General features: G+C 49.3%; 10 protein-coding genes across 10 annotated transcripts; 9 read left to right on the top strand and 1 right to left on the bottom strand.

The window, feature by feature from the left end:
• Nucleotides 1-307: 307 nt before the first annotated feature.
• On the top strand, nt 308-718 carry EDB91DRAFT_1060578 (uncharacterized protein; the record flags this gene model as incomplete). Its single annotated transcript, XM_041314357.1, has 4 exons — nt 308-342; nt 404-485; nt 553-615; nt 665-718. 4 exons carry the CDS (start codon nt 308-310, stop codon nt 716-718), a joined length of 234 nt encoding a protein of 77 aa, XP_041172177.1.
• Nucleotides 719-798: 80 nt separating this feature from the next.
• On the top strand, nt 799-4,113 carry EDB91DRAFT_858996 (uncharacterized protein). The gene is made up of 7 exons (XM_041328624.1): nt 799-1,170; nt 1,306-1,379; nt 1,524-1,594; nt 1,655-2,225; nt 2,276-2,486; nt 2,540-2,641; nt 2,690-4,113. The coding sequence occupies exons 1-7, from the start codon at nt 1,025-1,027 to the stop codon at nt 3,858-3,860; spliced, it is 2,346 nt and encodes a 781-aa protein (XP_041172176.1). The 5' UTR covers nt 799-1,024; the 3' UTR covers nt 3,861-4,113.
• A 107-nt stretch (nt 4,114-4,220) lies between these two features.
• Nucleotides 4,221-5,266, top strand: EDB91DRAFT_858878 (carbohydrate-binding module family 13 protein). The gene is made up of 5 exons (XM_041328623.1): nt 4,221-4,610; nt 4,664-4,701; nt 4,762-4,919; nt 4,987-5,125; nt 5,186-5,266. The coding sequence occupies exons 1-5, from the start codon at nt 4,520-4,522 to the stop codon at nt 5,222-5,224; spliced, it is 465 nt and encodes a 154-aa protein (XP_041172175.1). The 5' UTR covers nt 4,221-4,519; the 3' UTR covers nt 5,225-5,266.
• Nucleotides 5,267-6,699: 1,433 nt separating this feature from the next.
• EDB91DRAFT_858807 (uncharacterized protein) lies at nt 6,700-8,392 on the top strand. Its single transcript, XM_041328622.1, has one exon. The coding sequence runs from the start codon at nt 6,837-6,839 to the stop codon at nt 8,190-8,192; it is 1,356 nt and encodes a 451-aa protein (XP_041172174.1). The 5' UTR covers nt 6,700-6,836; the 3' UTR covers nt 8,193-8,392.
• Nucleotides 8,393-9,374: 982 nt separating this feature from the next.
• EDB91DRAFT_1330743 (uncharacterized protein) lies at nt 9,375-11,207 on the top strand (the record flags this gene model as incomplete). Its single annotated transcript, XM_041325366.1, has 4 exons — nt 9,375-9,412; nt 9,456-9,870; nt 9,956-10,486; nt 10,623-11,207. 4 exons carry the CDS (start codon nt 9,375-9,377, stop codon nt 10,725-10,727), a joined length of 1,089 nt encoding a protein of 362 aa, XP_041172173.1. The 3' UTR covers nt 10,728-11,207.
• Nucleotides 11,208-11,891: 684 nt separating this feature from the next.
• On the top strand, nt 11,892-12,273 carry EDB91DRAFT_1162067 (uncharacterized protein). The gene is made up of 3 exons (XM_041319853.1): nt 11,892-12,065; nt 12,119-12,199; nt 12,252-12,273. Exons 1-2 carry the CDS (start codon nt 11,949-11,951, stop codon nt 12,173-12,175), a joined length of 174 nt encoding a protein of 57 aa, XP_041172172.1. The 5' UTR covers nt 11,892-11,948; the 3' UTR covers nt 12,176-12,199; nt 12,252-12,273.
• Nucleotides 12,274-12,566: 293 nt separating this feature from the next.
• EDB91DRAFT_1086108 (uncharacterized protein) lies at nt 12,567-13,609 on the bottom strand (the record flags this gene model as incomplete). Its single annotated transcript, XM_041315989.1, has 5 exons — nt 12,567-12,633; nt 12,659-13,014; nt 13,089-13,349; nt 13,375-13,453; nt 13,488-13,609. The coding sequence occupies 5 exons, from the start codon at nt 13,607-13,609 to the stop codon at nt 12,567-12,569; spliced, it is 885 nt and encodes a 294-aa protein (XP_041172171.1).
• A 251-nt stretch (nt 13,610-13,860) lies between these two features.
• EDB91DRAFT_1313965 (carbohydrate-binding module family 13 protein) lies at nt 13,861-14,808 on the top strand (the record flags this gene model as incomplete). Its single annotated transcript, XM_041325141.1, has 5 exons — nt 13,861-13,951; nt 14,014-14,051; nt 14,111-14,289; nt 14,352-14,483; nt 14,544-14,808. Coding segments are annotated over 5 exons (441 nt in total). The 3' UTR covers nt 14,545-14,808.
• On the top strand, nt 14,809-15,909 carry EDB91DRAFT_858555 (1,2-dihydroxy-3-keto-5-methylthiopentene dioxygenase). Its single transcript, XM_041328621.1, has 4 exons — nt 14,809-15,235; nt 15,285-15,349; nt 15,402-15,529; nt 15,592-15,909. The coding sequence occupies exons 1-4, from the start codon at nt 14,991-14,993 to the stop codon at nt 15,682-15,684; spliced, it is 531 nt and encodes a 176-aa protein (XP_041172169.1). The 5' UTR covers nt 14,809-14,990; the 3' UTR covers nt 15,685-15,909.
• Nucleotides 15,910-17,346: 1,437 nt separating this feature from the next.
• Nucleotides 17,347-17,832, top strand: EDB91DRAFT_1253487 (uncharacterized protein; the record flags this gene model as incomplete). Its single annotated transcript, XM_041323656.1, has 1 exon — nt 17,347-17,832. One exon carries the CDS (start codon nt 17,347-17,349, stop codon nt 17,830-17,832), a length of 486 nt encoding a protein of 161 aa, XP_041172168.1.
• Between the last annotated feature and the right edge of the window lie 493 nt (nt 17,833-18,325).

The following is an 18,325-nucleotide window of genomic DNA, read 5'->3' as shown; positions in this document are numbered from 1 at the left end:
TATATCTACTCAAATATTGTGGTGATTGCTTGTTCAGCCGGTCCACAAGAGAATGGCGTGGAATACATCAATAGCAGTCAGGCATGGTCGTGAGCTAAACGTAGGAACGGGGTACTGGCGATACGCATCCCACAACCGCCTACAGGCTGCCAAGGGGTTCGTGTTTCAGTTCAGATGTGCAAAAACACGTGGTTTAGATAGAAATGACGTAGTGGCTGCAGCCCGAATGCATGATCGGAGCTCTCAGGGGGGTGCGAATCTGTTGAAACGCCAACATCATCTCATCCTCCCGCTACTAGAAACAGACATGGAAAACAGAATTGAAGAAGGCCAAGAAGTTTCGTACGTCAGATACTGATACAGGCGGTTGTGAACTGACATCGAAACCCCTCCGTTTGTACAGGTGGAGGTGGGGAGGCGGGAATGCATCCGGAAAGGTGGATGAGATCGTCGAGGAGGGTAAAGCTAAAGTAACGAGCAATAAGGTAAGGCGCAAAGTCTTCTTTCGTTTCTGTTTCCTTATCGCTCGGCTCATATGCGGCTATGTCATAGGGCAATACAGTAACTCGCATTGCGAGAACGGGAGACCCTGCTGTGAAGATTACTCGTGAAGGAGTAGGTTTGCTGTCATTTCTTGCCTGACTTCATAAACAACTGGTTTTAGAATGATGTCGTCAAACTGGCGCATGAACTCAAGGAGGTCAAGGAAGAAAAATAGTATGTAAACAGCGTGGGAACGGTCTGCTCTGGATGAACATGTACTCCTGCACTTGGAGACGCGAGCCTGAGAATCGAATTCGCTGCGTTGCTTCATAATTGTTCTTCTCTGCTTTTTTTCTTGTTTTCTTCTTTACGACCACAGGCTGCCGTGGCCGACTGGGGCCAGACGATCTGCCTGCCAATTTTTCTTGAAAAAATATATCATCATCTGCCAGTTATACCCGATACCATTATCTTCTCCACCTCATAGATTTGCAATCACGACGTCGATCCATAACTGAACCCTCAATTAATCCAACTAACGATGGCACCAGGTCCAAAGTCAGGTCCCGCCCTATTTCTTGGCCTTGAACTTGCTACCGATCAACTGCGCGCATCGATCGTGGACGAGAGCTTGGAGCTAGTGGGAGTAGAATGCGTTGATTTTGATTCAGAATTGCCAGAATATCAGTACGTGCTCCAAGTTGTGTCATATGTCCTATTCCTCCGTCTCCCACTTTCAGTGGATTTCTCCCAAAATACTGCGACGCGCTTTCTTCATCTCGCATCTAGCGTCATTTTATTGGAAAGCTAACATTTTTTTAGGACACAAGGAGGAATTTTCACTACTCCCGGAGATGCATACACTACGCCAGTAGATATGTGGGTCAAGGCTCTTGGTGCGTGAACTGGCGGAAGCAAATTTTTTGCTTCGACTTATAATAACCAATTTGGATTTTTCGATCATCCATCACGTGCTCGGGAAATATTGTTTACTTCCCCCCTATAAACATAACCGGGTTGAACATTGTTGGCGGCAACAGATTTTTTGCTTGAAAAATTGACTAGGAATCACGATGTCACGAGGATAAAGTCAATCGGTGGTTGTGCTCAGGTACTCGCTCGTATTAAACCGTGAAGACTGCGTCCTGATGTGATACGTACCACTTTACAGAATGCTATCGTGTGGTGGAAATCGACACCCATCCCTTCATTTCCCGCATTGGACCCGCGACTCCCCTTTCACTCTCAACTTCCTCCCAACACTTTCTCGTTACCGAACACACCAGTCGCTCAAGATACGTCTGCACACACCCATGCCCTCGCCCTCGAAGCCCTCCTTGGAGGGCCCGACCTTATGGCTGCTCGCGTCGGCACATGCGCCAACGCGTCACTCCTGGCTGCCCAACTTCTCCGTGTTCGCGAGTCCTGGACATCTGACGTCTGGTCACGCACGGGGAAGATACAGCTTGCTAGCCAATTTCTTGCAAGTATGATTGTGGGGGAGTGGGTAAACATGGGGGAGTCAGAGGCCTGCGCGACCGGCATGTGGGTGCATGCTGGCGCTGGTGCACAAGGTGCGCCTGGACTGGGGCGCTGGGACGAGGGTGTTTTAGAGATCTTAGGTGGAAGTCGGGAAGAAGGTCGGAGGATTCGAACGTGGATGGGCGACGTGGAGGTCGCTGGTGGAAGAAAGGCAGCCCATATCTCGCGGTATCTATGCGAACGATACGGATTCGAACCCGGTGAGATTAATTTGTTACGACGTGTGTGCAACGCGCTCATGTATTTGCAGATACAATCGTCACTCCCTTCACTTCTGATTACCTTTCCTCATACCTATCCCTCTGTCCGTCTCCTGGAGATGCAGTGCTTTCATTTGGACCAATGGATACCCTTCTCACACCTGCTCAACATTACCTACCCACTCGGCTTTATAGCCTATTCCCCCATCCTGCCCAAGACGCTAGCGAAAAGCGACGATACATCGCCATGCTAACCAGCAGGTATGGAATCGCCTCGCCTCATAGCTTGAATAGGTTCTCACATTAATTTGCAGAAACGCTGACGTTCCGCGTGCTCTTGTAAGAGACATGTACACGAAGAGCTGGAGCGCGTTTGATCGGCTGGTTGCCATCGTGCCACCTGGTGGATCTATAGGGTATGTTCATGCAAATATATGTGAAACGTTTCTCTTAATTCTTCATAGTCTCGACGATAAGCTCTTCAGTTTTTGGCTCCTACAGGGCGACAGTTACCCACTATCGCACGTCAAAGGCATCTATCGCTTTGAGACTGGTATCAAAGTGAACGAGTTCCGAGATCTTCGTGCAAATCCTCGGTGTCTCCTCGAGAGTCAAGTCCTCTCATTCCGCTTTCGGTGGTCAAGAATGATCGCCACCGGTGTTCTTGGTTCGAATATCAACCGGTCTAGGGGGAACGTTGCACAGACGCCTAGTCCTTCAACGCCACAAGGGCAGAATTCCCGTTCAAACATCGCATCCAGCCTTGGGCTCTCGTTCGATCCATACGATTACTCCCCGCTCCCTGCAAGAATACTCGTCACTGGGGCAGCCGCCAACTTCCCCTCCGTTGCAAATCTTGCAGGAGATGTGTTCAATGCACCCGTCTTCATGCCCAGCACCCAGGTTGATTCCGCTCAAGTGGTACCTCACCGCAATGCACCTGCTGCTGGCTTCCCTGGTCGTGCGTCACTCGGAGGTGCTTATTTCGCGCGATGGATATGGGGAAAGGAGCGTAGTTCTGCTATCGGTGGATCGAGCACTGGCCGAGGACTCGGTGGATTCGAGGAGGAGATCAGGAGGTTGCATGGCAAGCGCTGGGTCGCAAGCGGTGGTACACCACTTCGGACCAATGTAAATGCTCCTCTTGGTGGGAACGGAGGCAGTGGAGCCAATAGCGGTACTAGCACCCCCTACGGCCATCGCTCTGGACTAGGCTCCACAGTCTTTGTCGAGGAAGAAGAAGAGGAGGTAGAGGAGATGGAGCGCGCGAGCGGCATGCTCGCCTCTTCAGTGTTTGCGGGTGGATTTGCAGACAGGGATCTCGGCCGCATGAGAACGCTCACAGGTTCTACGCTCGATACCGTCACCAGCGGTGGATCTCTCGGAGCGCCCTCGACCGCATTCACGACTCCTGATCTCAATGCAGGCACAGGAAGTCCAGGTGGCGGAGCTGGAGTTGCCGTGCCACAAACGACCACCCTGACACCTGTAACAGCGATGCCCACTTCCGATGCCGAGGCACAGATCGGGTTAGCGAAGGTCGCTGAAGCAGACGTGGATGCATTTATGACGTACGCCGCTATCGTGCCTGAGTACTGCCGGCTTGAGGGCATGCTCTGCAAGTCTCTTGTATGATTTGGTGGGGTGGTGGTGAAAAGCTCTCGTATTGTACATTGTGAGTTGGTGCAAAAAATTACAAGATTTCACGATTTGTTGTATATATAGGATCTCATCAATACTTACGCGTCTTGGATGTTCTGGTATGCTCTAGGAGATGATCGTTGATTGCGAGTCGGTTCTTAGCGTTTCGATTCTTCAACTTGGCGTAAACTTATTTCGTTATGATGCCCTTGGTATGACGGGGATTATGCGTGCAAACATCATGCGCACGAGACCTACATCTGGGAAAGGCCTCTCTTTTATGTAAGTTATGTTGACAATTTGAAGCTTTCCCTAGCTTAAGCGAGCGCTCTCATTGGTGGAGAGGACTAGAAGTCTGAGACTATACCTAACAGGGATCATTCAACAATAGTTTTTCGACGGGTCCAAACACTGATGCTAGTAGCCTTTGCTTATCTCTTGATTTCCCCCGAGGCGCAAAGAAAACCCCCGTTTTATCACTGATCTTTCGCCATGTGCCATCGATAGCGGCGCCCTGCTTATAAAATCCAATTCATCGGGATGAACCAGCCACTTTCAGTATCAATTCATTATTGAAGACTGGGAGCTTGGAAAACCGTGGGCCGAGATCCATGTCCAAGTCGAACGTTGACGAAATTTGAGCACCCACTATCATGGTTAACATTCAGGTCGACCAGATTTACACCCTTAGGAACTTTCAGGGAGGCACTGTCCTTGACCTCCATGGTGGGGATAAAAAATCCAGTAAGCGTCATCCCTACTCCATCCCAAGGTGCTAATGTTGCGTTAACCTGTAGTCATCGGTTATGGTAACAACGGTGGTTCCAACCAGGCGGTACTTGGCTGATCATACCATTGCCAGAAGGGTTGCACTGACTAGCTGCACGGTTCGTAGTGGATCTTCGAGCACCGCGGAGAGCGCTGGTCCATCAAGTCTGTCAGCTCTGGAAAATACCTTGGGGTTGATGGCCAGATCCGCGATGGCACCAAGCTCGTTGCTGTCTCGACTATTTTCATGTGGGATATCAAAGACTCTGATGTCCAAGGCATTAGGTATGTGGCACACCCCTTCTTTTAGTGCGTGTCTGGCCGTGGACTGATTTTTTAAACCGCTTGACAGGATATGTGTCTTCGCTCATGATAAGGAATTCAGTGTAGACCTGTCTAACTATGGGGATGGGACATCTGGCACGGCAGTTCACCTTTGGAGCAGCTGGCCGGGCGCCAATCAGATTTGGACTCTTGTGCCTCGTAAAATGGTACGTTGATTTCATTAGACAAGTGGTAAGTGTGTGTGTTGACATTGTGATTGTTTCTAGATTGCAAGTCCGACAGAGCAGAACTCTCGCATAATGTGAATTGTCGTGTGCGTATACCACTCGTGGAAAAAAGAAATATCATCTCTGGTAGAACTTGACGATCTTGCTTGACGTTGAACACGTTAACCTTCTGCTTGCTTGCAACCTAATGGCTGTGATGCTCGAGCAAGGCTGTTGTAGGTTCTGATAAGGTTATCGTTTCACTGGGTGAACCCATTGGGACTAGCTGCGCGGTTCGTAGTGGATCTTCGAACAGCATGTATGCGGAGAAGAGCAGGGCTGGTCCACCAAGTCCGAACGCACGCCACCGATGATACTGAAAACGGAAAGGACACCACTGGGATTTTGCCATTGCGACCTGAGGCTGTCAAAAGACGACTGCTGTTGGGGTCAGAGCTGTGAGTGTGTAGGAGGCATCACAAAAGTATTGAATGTTTACCGTCGTGAGTCGATGACACGAAGTTCAGGAAGGCCAACTTGATGCGGATTCGCTCTTATAGAAGCTTTAGCGCCCCAAACCATCCTTCTCCAATTCTACTGGGACTCCGTTATGTATCTGACGAAATCTGACGCTAGCGTATTATCAATTGCCACCTGCCGCATGTCGTGCTTTCCACATTCAAACTGTATATTCACGTAGCGCCGGAGTCGCGCCTATGTCAATACAAGGTAGGACCCTGGACGACCAACAGCCTATCGATACCGATGCTTGAGTGTGGAGACTTGCCAACCCGATAGGCTGTGGAATCAGGATTCAGCCATGAAATACGGGCCCCACAGCACTATACTTCATGATTACTTCCATCACCATGAGGTTGACGCTGCAGGTTCAGGACAAGCACTTTCCTTTGGTTGGGATGATGAACCTACATAACAAACTTGGCTCGCGAGAGCAAGATTGTAGGCTACCGCTGAATCGTAAAACAAATTCAATGTTGTTACAATGGTTCCAGGTGACCCTCTTTGTACCGATTTGAAAACATGAATTGACCTACATAGCCAGACAGACAGGCCAGACGGACCCGGAGTAGCCCAGAGTTTGTCAATTCCTGACTTTCTGGATTATCCAGGGGGAGATCTGGTCCTTGCAATCCACGAGTATCCCGATATCTTCCTTCCCATACACAGCTATACAATATTTGTGTGTTGACCCTAACGTTCAAATCATTTATGTAAGTACCTCGATTGTCGGCGTCTGAAGCGAAGGCCTTCAAGCCTCGAGGCTATTCTAGCTAGACTAATCGAAGAAAGACAATCGTTCCTTCGTGTCCATAAGGTAAGTAATTTAACCCGTGTTCGAGCAGTGGTCCTGTTGGTATATGCACCCACACCCACATGTTCGACGGATAGATTTTTGTGTTGGAAAACATCGCGCCCCTACATGGTCTGCTATATGTTTTTTTTTCGCGTCGAAATCAATACGGAAACAAGTGTTTTCCTCTTGACAGCACAGCCACGGTTTCCTTTTATATTTCCTCTGATGTAAACGTGCATGGTGCATGTTAATACTATGTTCCATCGCGTCAAGCATGAATCAAATGAAAGGATGTCGTCTCGCGAAGTCCTCGTTCCCTAACTCGGCTCGGATAAGAGGTGTTGCCAAGTCTGCCTTCTTGTCCAAGTTTTTTCGCCTTTCGTCCTCCCGCCCAACATGCGAATCGTGGACAAGTTCGTGGAGGCGTGGCACGATGCTAGTGACACAGTGGATAATCAGATTTTTGCCATACCACTTGGTGAACTCAGAGGTATTACTCTAGACATCTCCACATACGCTACCCCTGGCAAATTCCGCCTCATCCACTGCGGAAGATTTCTCAATGAACAAGTCCTCGCAATCCACGAGATCTCCAGCCTCGATATCCCTTCCTACTCCTACGCAGCTATATCGTACCCCTGGGAGGGCTTACCTCGCAATAACAATAACACGTACAACACATTCACTGTCGAGGGCACTGGAAAAATAGAGAGAGAAAAGGGCCCTAAAAAGTACAAGCCCGTCAGCATCGATGTCCTCACACATGCGTGCAAGGCTGCTACAAGTGACGGTGACAACCTCAAGAACAAGTCTGCCAAAGGTTGCAGGTACATCTGGCTTGACAAACTCTGCATGCTGCAGGAGGATCACGATGACGAGGCTCCCGATGTCAGGACTCCCGAGAAGAAGGATCGTGATGAGAAGGCTAAAAAGGACAAGGACTGGCAGATCATGCACATGTGGGACATCTACTCCAAATGTAGGATGTGCATCATTCTGCCTGGTGGAATGGGCAGACTTGCACGAGTTGAGGAAGACACCACCTGGATCCAGCGTTCGTGGACGTTCCAAGAAGCCATAGCACAACTGGAAAACGCATTTGTCTTGTTTCGTTGGATACACGGAAAGGTGGATATCTACGGAAAGGACGGAGCCAATTTCCATTATAGCGAAGTTAGCCCAGGAGAGTCGGCCATGTGTACCCTTGATATCGCCCTTCAGTGCAACTGCCTCGGGAAGGACGGGACACTCCCTATCCTCACAGAACAGGGGGGGCATCAAATATTAATCAATCTCGTCGGTCGCACAAATGATCCCCATGTCACCGCATTCCTCGCTGTTACAGACGCGCGCCACGCTGTTACAGAAGCACGCGACACTGTTGAAGAAAAACAACGCGATCTTACAGAAACACAACGCATTATCACTACAAAAGCGGGCTTCGCTCCTGAAAAAGTAGCTCACGATGTTTCAGAAGCACGCTTCGCTGTTACACAAGCACGCCGCTCTCTAAGTGAGGTAGAAGATGCTTATCGTCAAGGAATTTGGCGATGCTCACTGATGCGTTCATCTTCACGCCCCGTGGATACCTGTGTTCAGCATCATGGGCGCGTTCGGAGTAACGCTCAACCCCAAGGACTTCAGGACTCCAGGACAAACGGCAAAGTGCAACCATTGCCCTTGCGAAAGGGTTACTACAGAAAGGACAACGCGCGAGTTGGCTCGCTCCATTCATCTCTCTTCCCCCAGTAAAAGGGCTCTCTGCATTCCCAAAGTTTCCGCGCATGTCTGTGGCAAAACCAGCAATGCTGGGGAGGCGTCGAGTGGCAGAGTTGCTAGATGCTAGGACAGGATGGCTCGATGACCTCCCATCAGGGTCGATGGATGATCGCGGATACCTCAAATTTTCCGCCCCTGCTGTGCCTTTGGTGCACAAGATCATTTCCCCTGCATTCGTGGCGGCAGACGGCTCCAGGTGGATACGTGAACATCGACCTCATCAACCAGTACGCGCTTACCTCGTACTGATTGGCAAGCTGAGACCCTATCCCGGGCTTCATAATATCTTTCCACAGGATTTGGGTAAAGATCTCGGGAGGGCCCTGCTTTTGGAGGAGAACGGGGATGGGACGGTCTACAGACGCTCCTATGTCATTCTGTCTGATGCGCAGTACCGTGCCTTGAGCTCCCGCTTGGCCGGTCCGGCGCGTGAATTCCGCCTTGGAGGTGGTGAATTCGCCCGGTGGAGTCGCCTTCTATGCTGTTGAATTTGCTTTCCCCTTTACAATATGTGTTCACATGCCTCCCGTCCCATTTGAAACCTTCCCTTTCTTCTTGCCAGTTACTTATTTCTTGACTACGACATTCTAGCGTGCTGAGCACGCCTGTAATACCGTACGTTTCACGTGTCTCGTTTATAGGAAACCTACGAAAGCCCCAGTACCTCACTTGTTGTAGACCAGTCGTTCTTGCAACTAAGCTATTCCCTGGTGGCATTGCGTGGAACGTCTGAACTCTGTGTCGCCCACTCAATTCTTGTCGGAAATTTCCTAAGTTGGTTGCAATCACGTACCTTTGAGACTCCCCTCTTTTCGCCGCGATTTTGAATGAATCAGAATGATGGGACATCACAACCTTATATTAAAGTGGCAAGTCTCCACACTCGAGTCTCGATGCCGATAGATTGTTGATCGTCCAGGGTCCTAACTTGTATTGGCATAGGCGCGATGTGAACCGATTTGAACTTTGGGGTTGAAAGCACGACATGCGGCAGGTGCGTTTTGATGATAGGCTAACGTCAGATCTCGCAGATACACAGTGGAGTGGAATTGGAGTGGAAGGAAGGTTTGGGGCGCTAAAGCTTCTATAAGAGCGGATCCATTATTCGGAGCATCTGAACTTGGCTCACGACGGTAAACGTTCAATATCTCCGTGATGCCTCCTTCACAATATTCACAGCTTTGGCCCCGACAGTCGTCTTTTCACGACCTCAAGTCGCAATGGCAAAATCCCCAGTGGTGTCCTCTCCGTTCTCAGTATCATCGGCGGCGACGTCGTGCAGCGCGCTATTGCACAGCTCGCAGGCAGCGGCCCGTCTTACTTTACCCCCGTTGCCTTCTCATTTGGCTGGGTCGCCTACTCCTTCAGCGCCCTGCTCTCTGCTGTTGGGGAGGGCCGTCTTATGCCCCCATCTGACTGTCCGTCCATCGTCGTAAACGCAGAAAACGGATACGTTCGCACAAACATGTCTTGGCCTCTCGGCCGACTCCTGCGCGACCACCGGTCCCCTCATTATCGGAGTCATAGTGGTCTCACTGTTTCAATGTACTTCGCTTCCAAGTCCAAACCCGCTGGTATTCCTCGTAAAGACTGGGTATACTATAGCGGTATCGCCGTTATCGTTGCACAACTCGTCATTTCTGTCGTTCCGGTGATCCGCAGTCAAGACTGGTTGATTTTCATAATCACGGCCGGCGGCACTTTACTGGCGCTCATTGGCGGCGCTTTGCCCCAAGTGGCGCGCAGAGAAATGGAAAGCACGGCCAGTGGGGAAGCGCGAGATTATCTGTCTGACGCGTGGTAATGGTAGCAACAGTGTCATTGTTATTGTTAGTGACGAGACAGGGATTAGGCTTGAGGACCTTGCTGCCGCGCGGTTGGAGTTATTCCGTTCAACTTCTATCATGACTCTTATCCTTGCCACCCTTTGGATCGTTCACCTCCTCACTGTGCAGACCTTACAAGATGATGCATGGTTCTTACTCGGAATCGGTGGTCTTGGCATGATTCAGAACCTGATTGCCGCTGGCGCTTCACGCAGCGCAGCTGCACTTGGGTTTCACCTCGAACGCCCCCGTGAGGTGCACGATGATAAGGTCTTCAAGGCTCTGCAAGAGGCGGAAGAGCTGGAACGCGGAGTTGGAGTGTCGCTGATTCCAGTATTTTTTCCGGGTGGTTTGAGGGCCGATGAAAAGAAATGGGTGGATGAGACGGAGGCGGAGAACGCTGCATTTCGCCGTGCTCAAAAGAATCAGGCCCAACAATCGGTCATTTCCAATCCTACTGCATCACAAAATAAGGTATTCATCGCACTAAATCGTCTGCAGTTGCCCTCTGGGCGGGGTTTTCTGACTATTGCGATCACAGTCACCTTGACCATACCATGGGCCAAAAATGCTCTAGCTCATTGTAACGGCCGCGTTCCGTTTCTATCCCATTCCAGTCCCAAGTATTACGATCGTTCTCTTCCTATCTCTGGCTTTGTGCCTTTACAATGCTTATTCGTGAGAGACGCCATGCATACATACCATTACCTATCGTTTCCTACATTTCCCGGGCGTCTCTTATCGTAACTCACTAGCTTAAATACGGGTAAGTGTCACATACTTAGGGCAACGTTCTCGTTCCCCAGAATACCAGATTTCAACGTTCAACCCCGTCCGTTACCTCATGAGAGTGTTCTTATTGTGTCGTCGTCTTCGAGCCTAATACGCTAAATACTCGACGTCACATCTTCTTTGACGAACGAAAGTCTATCCGAGCCATCCATTTTAAACTCTACTCTCTCCTTGATACCTTGTCGACTCTAGAACCAACGGCGCACGGTTAGCACTGCGAGTTACTGCGAGTGTTACGTTTCGGTGGGCCTAACCGTAGTAGAGTTAGGCCCACCGAAACGTACCACTTGACAACCGCCGCGGGTTAGAGTAGTAACGTGATCTTTAACCAATGGAAAAACTCAAATTTTCGACATGGATAAGATTTAATAATGAAATTAATGTTTGAATGTTGGTGCGACGCGTCGCGCATATGTATGTATCCCTTCTACAACTTCAATGGACGGAATGCTATCATTCAACCGGTGCGGGAAGCATTATTGGATGGACTAGATTCCTTCGCTCGCTCGTTGATAGCAGAACGGCTCCCCATCAACTATATTCAATCACTCAGTGACTCTTTCGACTAATCGACCGAACATAATCTATGCTGTAACACCTCTGATCGGTGGCCCTCGTAGTTTTCGCAACTTTGATTGTCTCATCCCACCTGACTATGCAGCTTCCATGATGATTCCGAAAACCTTGTTCTTCCATGATAACAAACAGGAAGCAGTTGATGCGGCAGGCTATAAAAACTCGCGTCTGCTGAAGACATTGAACAGGTGTGTTTTCGTGTACCACAGAAGCAATGGTCGTTTACGGTTTGCCTCATAGACGGACTGGTCACGAGTCTAATTGTTAGCGGCAACAGATCAAAAGATTGACTAGGAATCACAATGTAACGAGGATAAAAACAATCCGTGATTGTGCTCTGGTAACTCGTTCGTATCCAAAAAGTGAAGACCGCGTCCCGATGTGACACATACCACTTTACAGAATGCTGTCTGTCGCGTCGTGGAAATCGACACTCATCCCTTCATTTCCCGCATTGGACCCGCGACTCCCTTTACCTTTCCTCATACCCATCTCTTTGTCTGTCTCTGGAGACACAGTGCTTTCATTTGGACCAATGGATGCCCTCCTCACACCCACTCAGCATTGCCTACCAACTCGACTTTATAGCCAATTACCCCATGCTGCTCAAGATGCTAGCGAAAACGCGACGATACATCGCCATGCTCACCAGGTATGCGACCGCCTCTTCTCACAACTGAATTAGCTTCTCGTGTTTATTTGCAGAAACGCTCCGCGTGCTCTTGTAAGGGACACGAATACGAAGAGCTGGAGAGCGTTTGATCGGCTAGTTGCCCGAACCATAGGGTTTGTACATGCAAATGTATTCAAAACATTTCTTTGACGATAAGTTCTTCAGTTTTTGGCTCCTACAGGGCGACAGCTACTCACTATCCTAGTCAGTGTCACATGTCAAAGGCATCTATCGTTTCGAGACTGGTATCAAGGTCAATGAATTCCGAGACCTCCATGCAAATCCTTAGTGTCTCCTCGAGAGTCAGGTCCTCTCATTCCGCTTTCGATACTCAAGGATGATCGCCACTGGTGTTTTTAGTTCGAATATCAGCCGGTCTCGGGGGGACGTGGCACAAACATCTAGTCCTTCAACGCCATGAGGGCAAAGTTCTCGCCCAAACATCGTATCCCGCCTTGGAGTCTCTTTCGATTCATATGATTATTCCTCGCTCTCTGCAAGAATGCTCGTCACTGGCGCAGCTTCCAACTTCTCCTCCATTGCAAATCTTGTAGGCAATGTGTTCAATACACCTATCTTCACGCCCAGCACCCAGGTTGAAGTGGGAGAGGGGTGTCTCGAAAAACAAGGCTAATCGGGTCATGGCAATGATTTCGTCCAACTGGAGAACTGGAACATAGGCTATTAACTCGCAGATCTCCCTGGCAGTGTGTATTTCGCGCGGTGGATGGGGGAAAGGAACGTTCGATGGATCAAGTACTTGTCGAGGACCCGGTGGGTTCGAGGAGGACACCAGGAGGTTGCATGACAAACGCTGGGTCGTAAGCGGTGGTACGTCACTTCGGACCAATGTGAATGCTCTGTGGGTGCGAACGGAGGAAGTGGAGCCAACAGCGGTACTAGCACCCCCTACGGCTATCGCTCTGGACTGGGTTCCACAGTCTTTGTCGAGTAGAATGAAGGAAAGGTGGAGGAGATGGGGCATGCGAGTGGCATGCTCACCTCTTCAGTGTCTGCGAGCGGATTTGCAGACAGGGATCTCGACCGGGACATTAGCCGCGTGAGAACGCCACAGATTCCAGGCTTGATACTGTGCGAGTGGTGGATCTCTCGACCGCATTCACGACTCCGGATCTCAATGCAGGCGCAAAGGGTCCAGATGGTGGAGCTGGAGCTGTCGTTGGTCACAAACAACCGCCCTGGGTCACCCCTGTAACAGCTATGCCTCCTTCCGACGCCGAGGCACAGATTGGGTCGGCGAAGCTACGTCGATGCGTTCATGACGTACGCTGCTATTGTGCCTGAGTACTGAGTACTTGAAGACATGCTTTGCAAGTCCCTTGTATGATAGGTCGAGGTGACAAGCTCTATTTCACCATATAGGATCCCATCAATACTTACGTGTTTTGGATGTTCTCGCATACTAGCAGATGATCGTTGATTGCTAGTTGATTCTTAGTCGATTCTTGGCGAGAACTAAGCAGTGGTCTTGGTATGACGGGGATTACGTGTACAAGCATCATGAGGGCCTGCTTCTCTCCCGATTACCCCCGAGGCGCAAAGATAACCCCTGTCTGATCACTGATTTTTCGTCATAGTGCCATCGATAGCGGCGTCTTGCTGATAAAATCCAACTCATCGGGATGAACGAGCCCCTTTCAGTATCGATTCGTGATTGAAGACCTGGAGCTTGGAAATCCGTTCGAACGTTTGACATATTCCCTGGTCAGGTATAAATACGACGCTGTTGGCAGCATTCTAATCACATACCATCATGGCTTGCATTCAGAACAACGCTATTTACACTCTCAGAAACTGTAAGGGAGGTACTGTCCTCGACCTCTCGGGTGGAGATGACCGTTCCAGTACGCATCACCCCCACTCTAGTAGTGTTCAAAGCCAATGCTGACGTTGCGTTAATCCGCAGTCATCGGATATCACGACCACAATGGTCCCAACCAGGCGGTAATGCACTAATCATACTGCTGCAGAAGGGTTGCACTGACTAGCTGCGTGGTCCGTAGTGGATCTTCGAGCAGCGTGGACACGGGGAAGACCATGGCTGGTTCATCAAGTCCGTCGGCTCCGGACAATTCCTTGGGTTTGAAGGCGAGCTTCGTGATGGCGTCCAGGTCATTGCTACCTCGTCCCCTGCCAAGTGGGACGTCAGAGACTCTGACGTCCCAGGCGTCCAAGGCATTAGGTACGCATACTCCTTTTTATTATATCTGGTTTTGGACTGATTTTTTTTTTACCGCTGGGCAGGATATTGGCCCATCGTACGAATTTCAGCGTAGACCTGTCTGACAATGGAAATCCGACAGAAGGCACGAAAGTTGAACTTTGGGGCAGCTGGGAGGCTGCCAATCAGATTTGGGCCCTTGTCTCGCGTCGATGGTGTGTTGATTTCATTAGACAATCGGTTGGCGTGTGTATTGACATTGTGGTTGTTTCTAGATTGCAACAGAGCAGAACTCTTGTACAATGTACACTGAATTGTATCATAACTGGTGGAAAAGATATTGTCTCTGGTCAAACTTGATGATCTTGCTTGATGTTGAATGTATCACAATGGCTATCACGCAGCACTCTTGAGTTCGAGAATCTCTTAAGTTCGGGCTGTTATAGGTATAATCATCTGTATATGATCCAACGAGAAGAGGGTTACTGCTTAGGCTGGCGACCACTGGGTGAACCCACTTGCAGACCACACGAAGATAACAAAGCTTGCTAGTGGACTCTTATGAATGCATCAAGACTCTAGCGTGCAATACATGGTGAATCGCTGACAATTGAGACACGGAGAGTGAACCAGTCCCTACTAGCATACCAATTTGATAAGGATCTTACTAATATCACTAGTCTTAGATTGACGCTGACACTGCTTGGAGCGATACCATCACCATGCGTGCCTACTACTTCGACAACGTTCCAGGTGACCAGCGGCTGCTGCACGATTCCGGAAACCCTGTATCAGATGAGATCCTGAAGTCTACCGGAGTACTGCACTGGCACATCCCAACGAGCCAACAGAACGAGATTGAGGCGGTTGCAAAGGAAAGAAGCTACAAGAACAGAGATGTTATCACAATCACCAAGCAGGGCCTTGGAGATTTATACGAGTCCAAGTTAAAGAGCTTCTATGAAGAGTACGCCATGCTTCCAAAACATAGTTCCCGAGCTCAGTAACAATATCAGGCACATGCATGAAGACGAGGAGATCAGATATATTCTCGAGGGCAGCGGCTTTTTCGATGTTCGAGGCGAGTAGAGAATCACCCAGTCTATGCTATACGCTGATAGTTCATCATCCAGAACATCCCTCAGATTCATGGATCCGTTGTCAGGTAGACGCGGGTGATCTCTTGGTTCTCCCCGCTGGCATCTACCACCGATTCACTCTTGACGAGAATAACATGATTAAAGCTTTGCGTCTCTTCAAGGTTCGCAGTTGCACTTTTTTCCTTTCCTTTTTACGTATGGGACTTATAAGAAACTCTCGCAGGATGAGCCCAAGTGGACTCCTTTGAACCGCGGTGACGCGACAGATGCAAACCTTTACCGTGTCGATTATTTAAGGAGTCTAGCTGTCAACTGATTGAAGCAAATGAGAAGGATGGCGTCCTGCTTGAAGTTTGTCCTAATAAGAACGTGTTCAAGAGTATATACCAGAGGTCGATGTAAAGAAGAGTTCTGTAACGATGAGTAGTTGTAGCGATATTATCTACCGCATGCATGTCACTGATAACCACTATAGTTGTCACCGAAGAGATCTTGCTCGATCACCTGAAAGCACAGCTCCCTATTTTATGCCTAGGCAGTTTGGGTAAGTTGAATTGACGAACGCGCATCACGGCTTGTATACACGAGGAAGACCCGAGTCGCCGAAACGGATCACGATATGGTTCAAGTACACGCTGTGGAACACGAATGTCTTAAGCTCGCAGCATCACTGAAAATCTGAATGATGCCGCAATTTTAGAATATTCGTTACAGTTGGTGATGGCATAGGCAGAATGATAGATCTCTTACCGACTGACTTTCTGATAGGGAAAACACTTGCGGGTCCACCTCGAGCGAAAATTCGAAATATATACATACCACTGAAATGTTTGAGCTGATAGAGGGCTTCTGACACGAGTGGCCAACGACTGTCAAGTGAGTCCCACGATGAATTATCACCGTGTCGATGCAAGTTGATGGTAGACAAGAAATGTCGTTCGTGAATTCTGCTGATTGATGGAACACTCTGGAAGCGTCCTCGGTTCGTTCCCTTCGACAACTTGAGTCAAGAGCAAAACGTCAGGGACACAAATGTCACATACGAATCGTATGATCCAGAGGCGGACATGGTCATATCGTGACCCGCAGTCTCTACGCTTTGAGCTTTGCATGTCGCATGGTCATGGTCTCCAAGTGAAGTCCATTTCCTGACATCTCGTGGGGAGATTGTGCTTCCCGATTGACTGATTTCATGAGCTATATCTAGGCAAGTGAGAGCCTCCAAGACGTTGAAGAACTGTACTTACTATTACTGTGACGCGAAGGGCCACATTGACGTGCCCCAGGGCAATCTAACCAAGGCTTTGCCGCAAGGAGATCAAGTTGGGGTTAGTTGTGGTCAATGTACACGGTTCACTTTCGCACGTAATCAAACTAAATTCAAAGTTGGCCGAACGTATTGCCGCCACTCGTTCTGCCCCTGGGAACAATTCTTGTAACAAACTTGTGCACCGGACGGGGGTACCTCTTAACGCATCCACACCCTTAAGTTTGCCTCCCCGGAGGATTGGTACGCTGTGCCTACTACTTAATTCATAAACTGACCATCGTCTAGGTCTCTTTGACATCCTACCTGCAGGCGTGGGCACTCGCGGGTACTATGTGTACCGCTATCGAAATGTGGATTTCATTTACTATAACCATTGCGATTCTTTCCCGGACTTTCTCAGGCGTGGACATGCTTCAGTCTATGCGATCTCCCCGTGCAATCACAAACAAGCAGCAGAAGTTGAACGGGATGTCGGACAAGTTGAATGGCAATCCACGTTCTCAACCGTGGAAAGATAGGTTCACATTTCACGTCAGCGCCCGCACAACGACCTCTTCATCGAGTAGGTCTACGAGATCGACCTTGATCGCAATATTTTCTATGTCAACGGGATACCATTTTTCAACTTGGAGTTCACATGTGTTCGCGAAGACGCCGTTTTTTTGCATTGCAACACACCTACACAACGAGCGATGTCTTCAGGCCTCCATGTCACGCCTGATCAATGCCACTTTAGAGCAGAAGGACCTTCCGGGTGATTACTTCGGGATTGCGTTCTCCGTCTCCCATTGTGCGATTGTCAAAGTTGTGAAAGACGTACATGAAACGGCGTTCAGTCATACGACCGCCCTCCGATTTTTACCATCATTCTTTATGCGTGCTATGGAAGTTTGCCGTTGGCACCCGGGAATGGACAAGTGGCACACTGATCATAAATTGAAATCGTTCGCTGGGGGAGCTAACGATGCATCGCCCAGCATCAGCTGTGCGGTGCTGCATCCTGAGCTTTGGCGAGAGATCGGCTTTCGTCTCGAGCTCCAAGACATCCTCACCCTCGGGTTGGTTTCAAAGCTATACCGTGAAGCAACCTCAACGGTACTCCGTTATCCCCATGTCCCTGGTCATCGCCTGGTTGCTGTTTCTAAAACGAAACCAAGGCGTACGTTCTGCTGCACGAGCTGGCATTCCTGCTAATTTGCATGTTGGATGGGGGACTGACGACGAGAAGATCACCAAAATTCCGCTTAACACCATTAATACTTTGAAAGGTTGGAGTTCCTCGCTTTGTGTCTCCGTTTCAGGCACAGTGCGGTTTGGTGCCAGGGAGATGAACCGCTTTGGACACAGGTGCAGGAGCCCGATGAACGAGTTTGCGTATATGGTATGATAGTCTAGCTTATTTCTTGAAATCTGTAATAGCAATGAGTATGTGAACATTCAAGCGCTCACCCTTCTTCGCCTTCGAGCAAAGTACGGGAAATCTGACACCACGAGTGATTCAGTATCCATGGCCCGATATTTGTGATGTCGGACATGTAGATCAACATGTAAATTCGACGGGTATACAAAAGACACTTCGAAAATTTGACAGAAATGAAGACGTGCTCACAATCACTAAGGTGCCTCGGAGATTTATACGAGTCCAAATTAAAGAGCTTCTACGACGAGTGCACGTGCTGCAAAAGAT

This window comes from Suillus paluster, assembly GCF_016628075.1.
Source record: "Suillus paluster strain FC165 chromosome Unknown EDB91scaffold_86, whole genome shotgun sequence".
NCBI lineage: Eukaryota > Fungi > Basidiomycota > Agaricomycetes > Boletales > Suillaceae > Suillus > Suillus paluster.
Note: the sequence above shows the minus strand (reverse complement) of the source record. Positions and strands in the feature narration are given on the sequence as shown.

Bases quoted from the DNA above. Each gene is read 5' to 3' on its own strand.
- EDB91DRAFT_858996 (XM_041328624.1), top strand. From the start codon at position 1,025: ATGGCACCAGGTCCAAAGTCAGGTCCCGCCCTATTTCTTGGCCTTGAA. The intron at 1,171-1,305 runs GTACGTGCTCCA...ACATTTTTTTAG, and splicing joins TCAGAATTGCCAGAATATCA to GACACAAGGAGGAATTTTCA. The intron at 1,595-1,654 runs GTACTCGCTCGT...ACCACTTTACAG, and splicing joins CAATCGGTGGTTGTGCTCAG to AATGCTATCGTGTGGTGGAA.
- EDB91DRAFT_858878 (XM_041328623.1), top strand. From the start codon at position 4,520: ATGGTTAACATTCAGGTCGACCAGATTTACACCCTTAGGAACTTTCAG. The intron at 4,920-4,986 runs GTATGTGGCACA...ACCGCTTGACAG, and splicing joins TCTGATGTCCAAGGCATTAG to GATATGTGTCTTCGCTCATG. The intron at 5,126-5,185 runs GTACGTTGATTT...GATTGTTTCTAG, and splicing joins CTCTTGTGCCTCGTAAAATG to ATTGCAAGTCCGACAGAGCA.
- EDB91DRAFT_858807 (XM_041328622.1), top strand. From the start codon at position 6,837: ATGCGAATCGTGGACAAGTTCGTGGAGGCGTGGCACGATGCTAGTGAC.
- EDB91DRAFT_1162067 (XM_041319853.1), top strand. From the start codon at position 11,949: ATGGATGCCCTCCTCACACCCACTCAGCATTGCCTACCAACTCGACTT. The intron at 12,066-12,118 runs GTATGCGACCGC...GTTTATTTGCAG, and splicing joins TACATCGCCATGCTCACCAG to AAACGCTCCGCGTGCTCTTG.
- EDB91DRAFT_858555 (XM_041328621.1), top strand. From the start codon at position 14,991: ATGCGTGCCTACTACTTCGACAACGTTCCAGGTGACCAGCGGCTGCTG. The intron at 15,350-15,401 runs GCGAGTAGAGAA...TTCATCATCCAG, and splicing joins CGGCTTTTTCGATGTTCGAG to AACATCCCTCAGATTCATGG. The intron at 15,530-15,591 runs GTTCGCAGTTGC...AAACTCTCGCAG, and splicing joins AAGCTTTGCGTCTCTTCAAG to GATGAGCCCAAGTGGACTCC.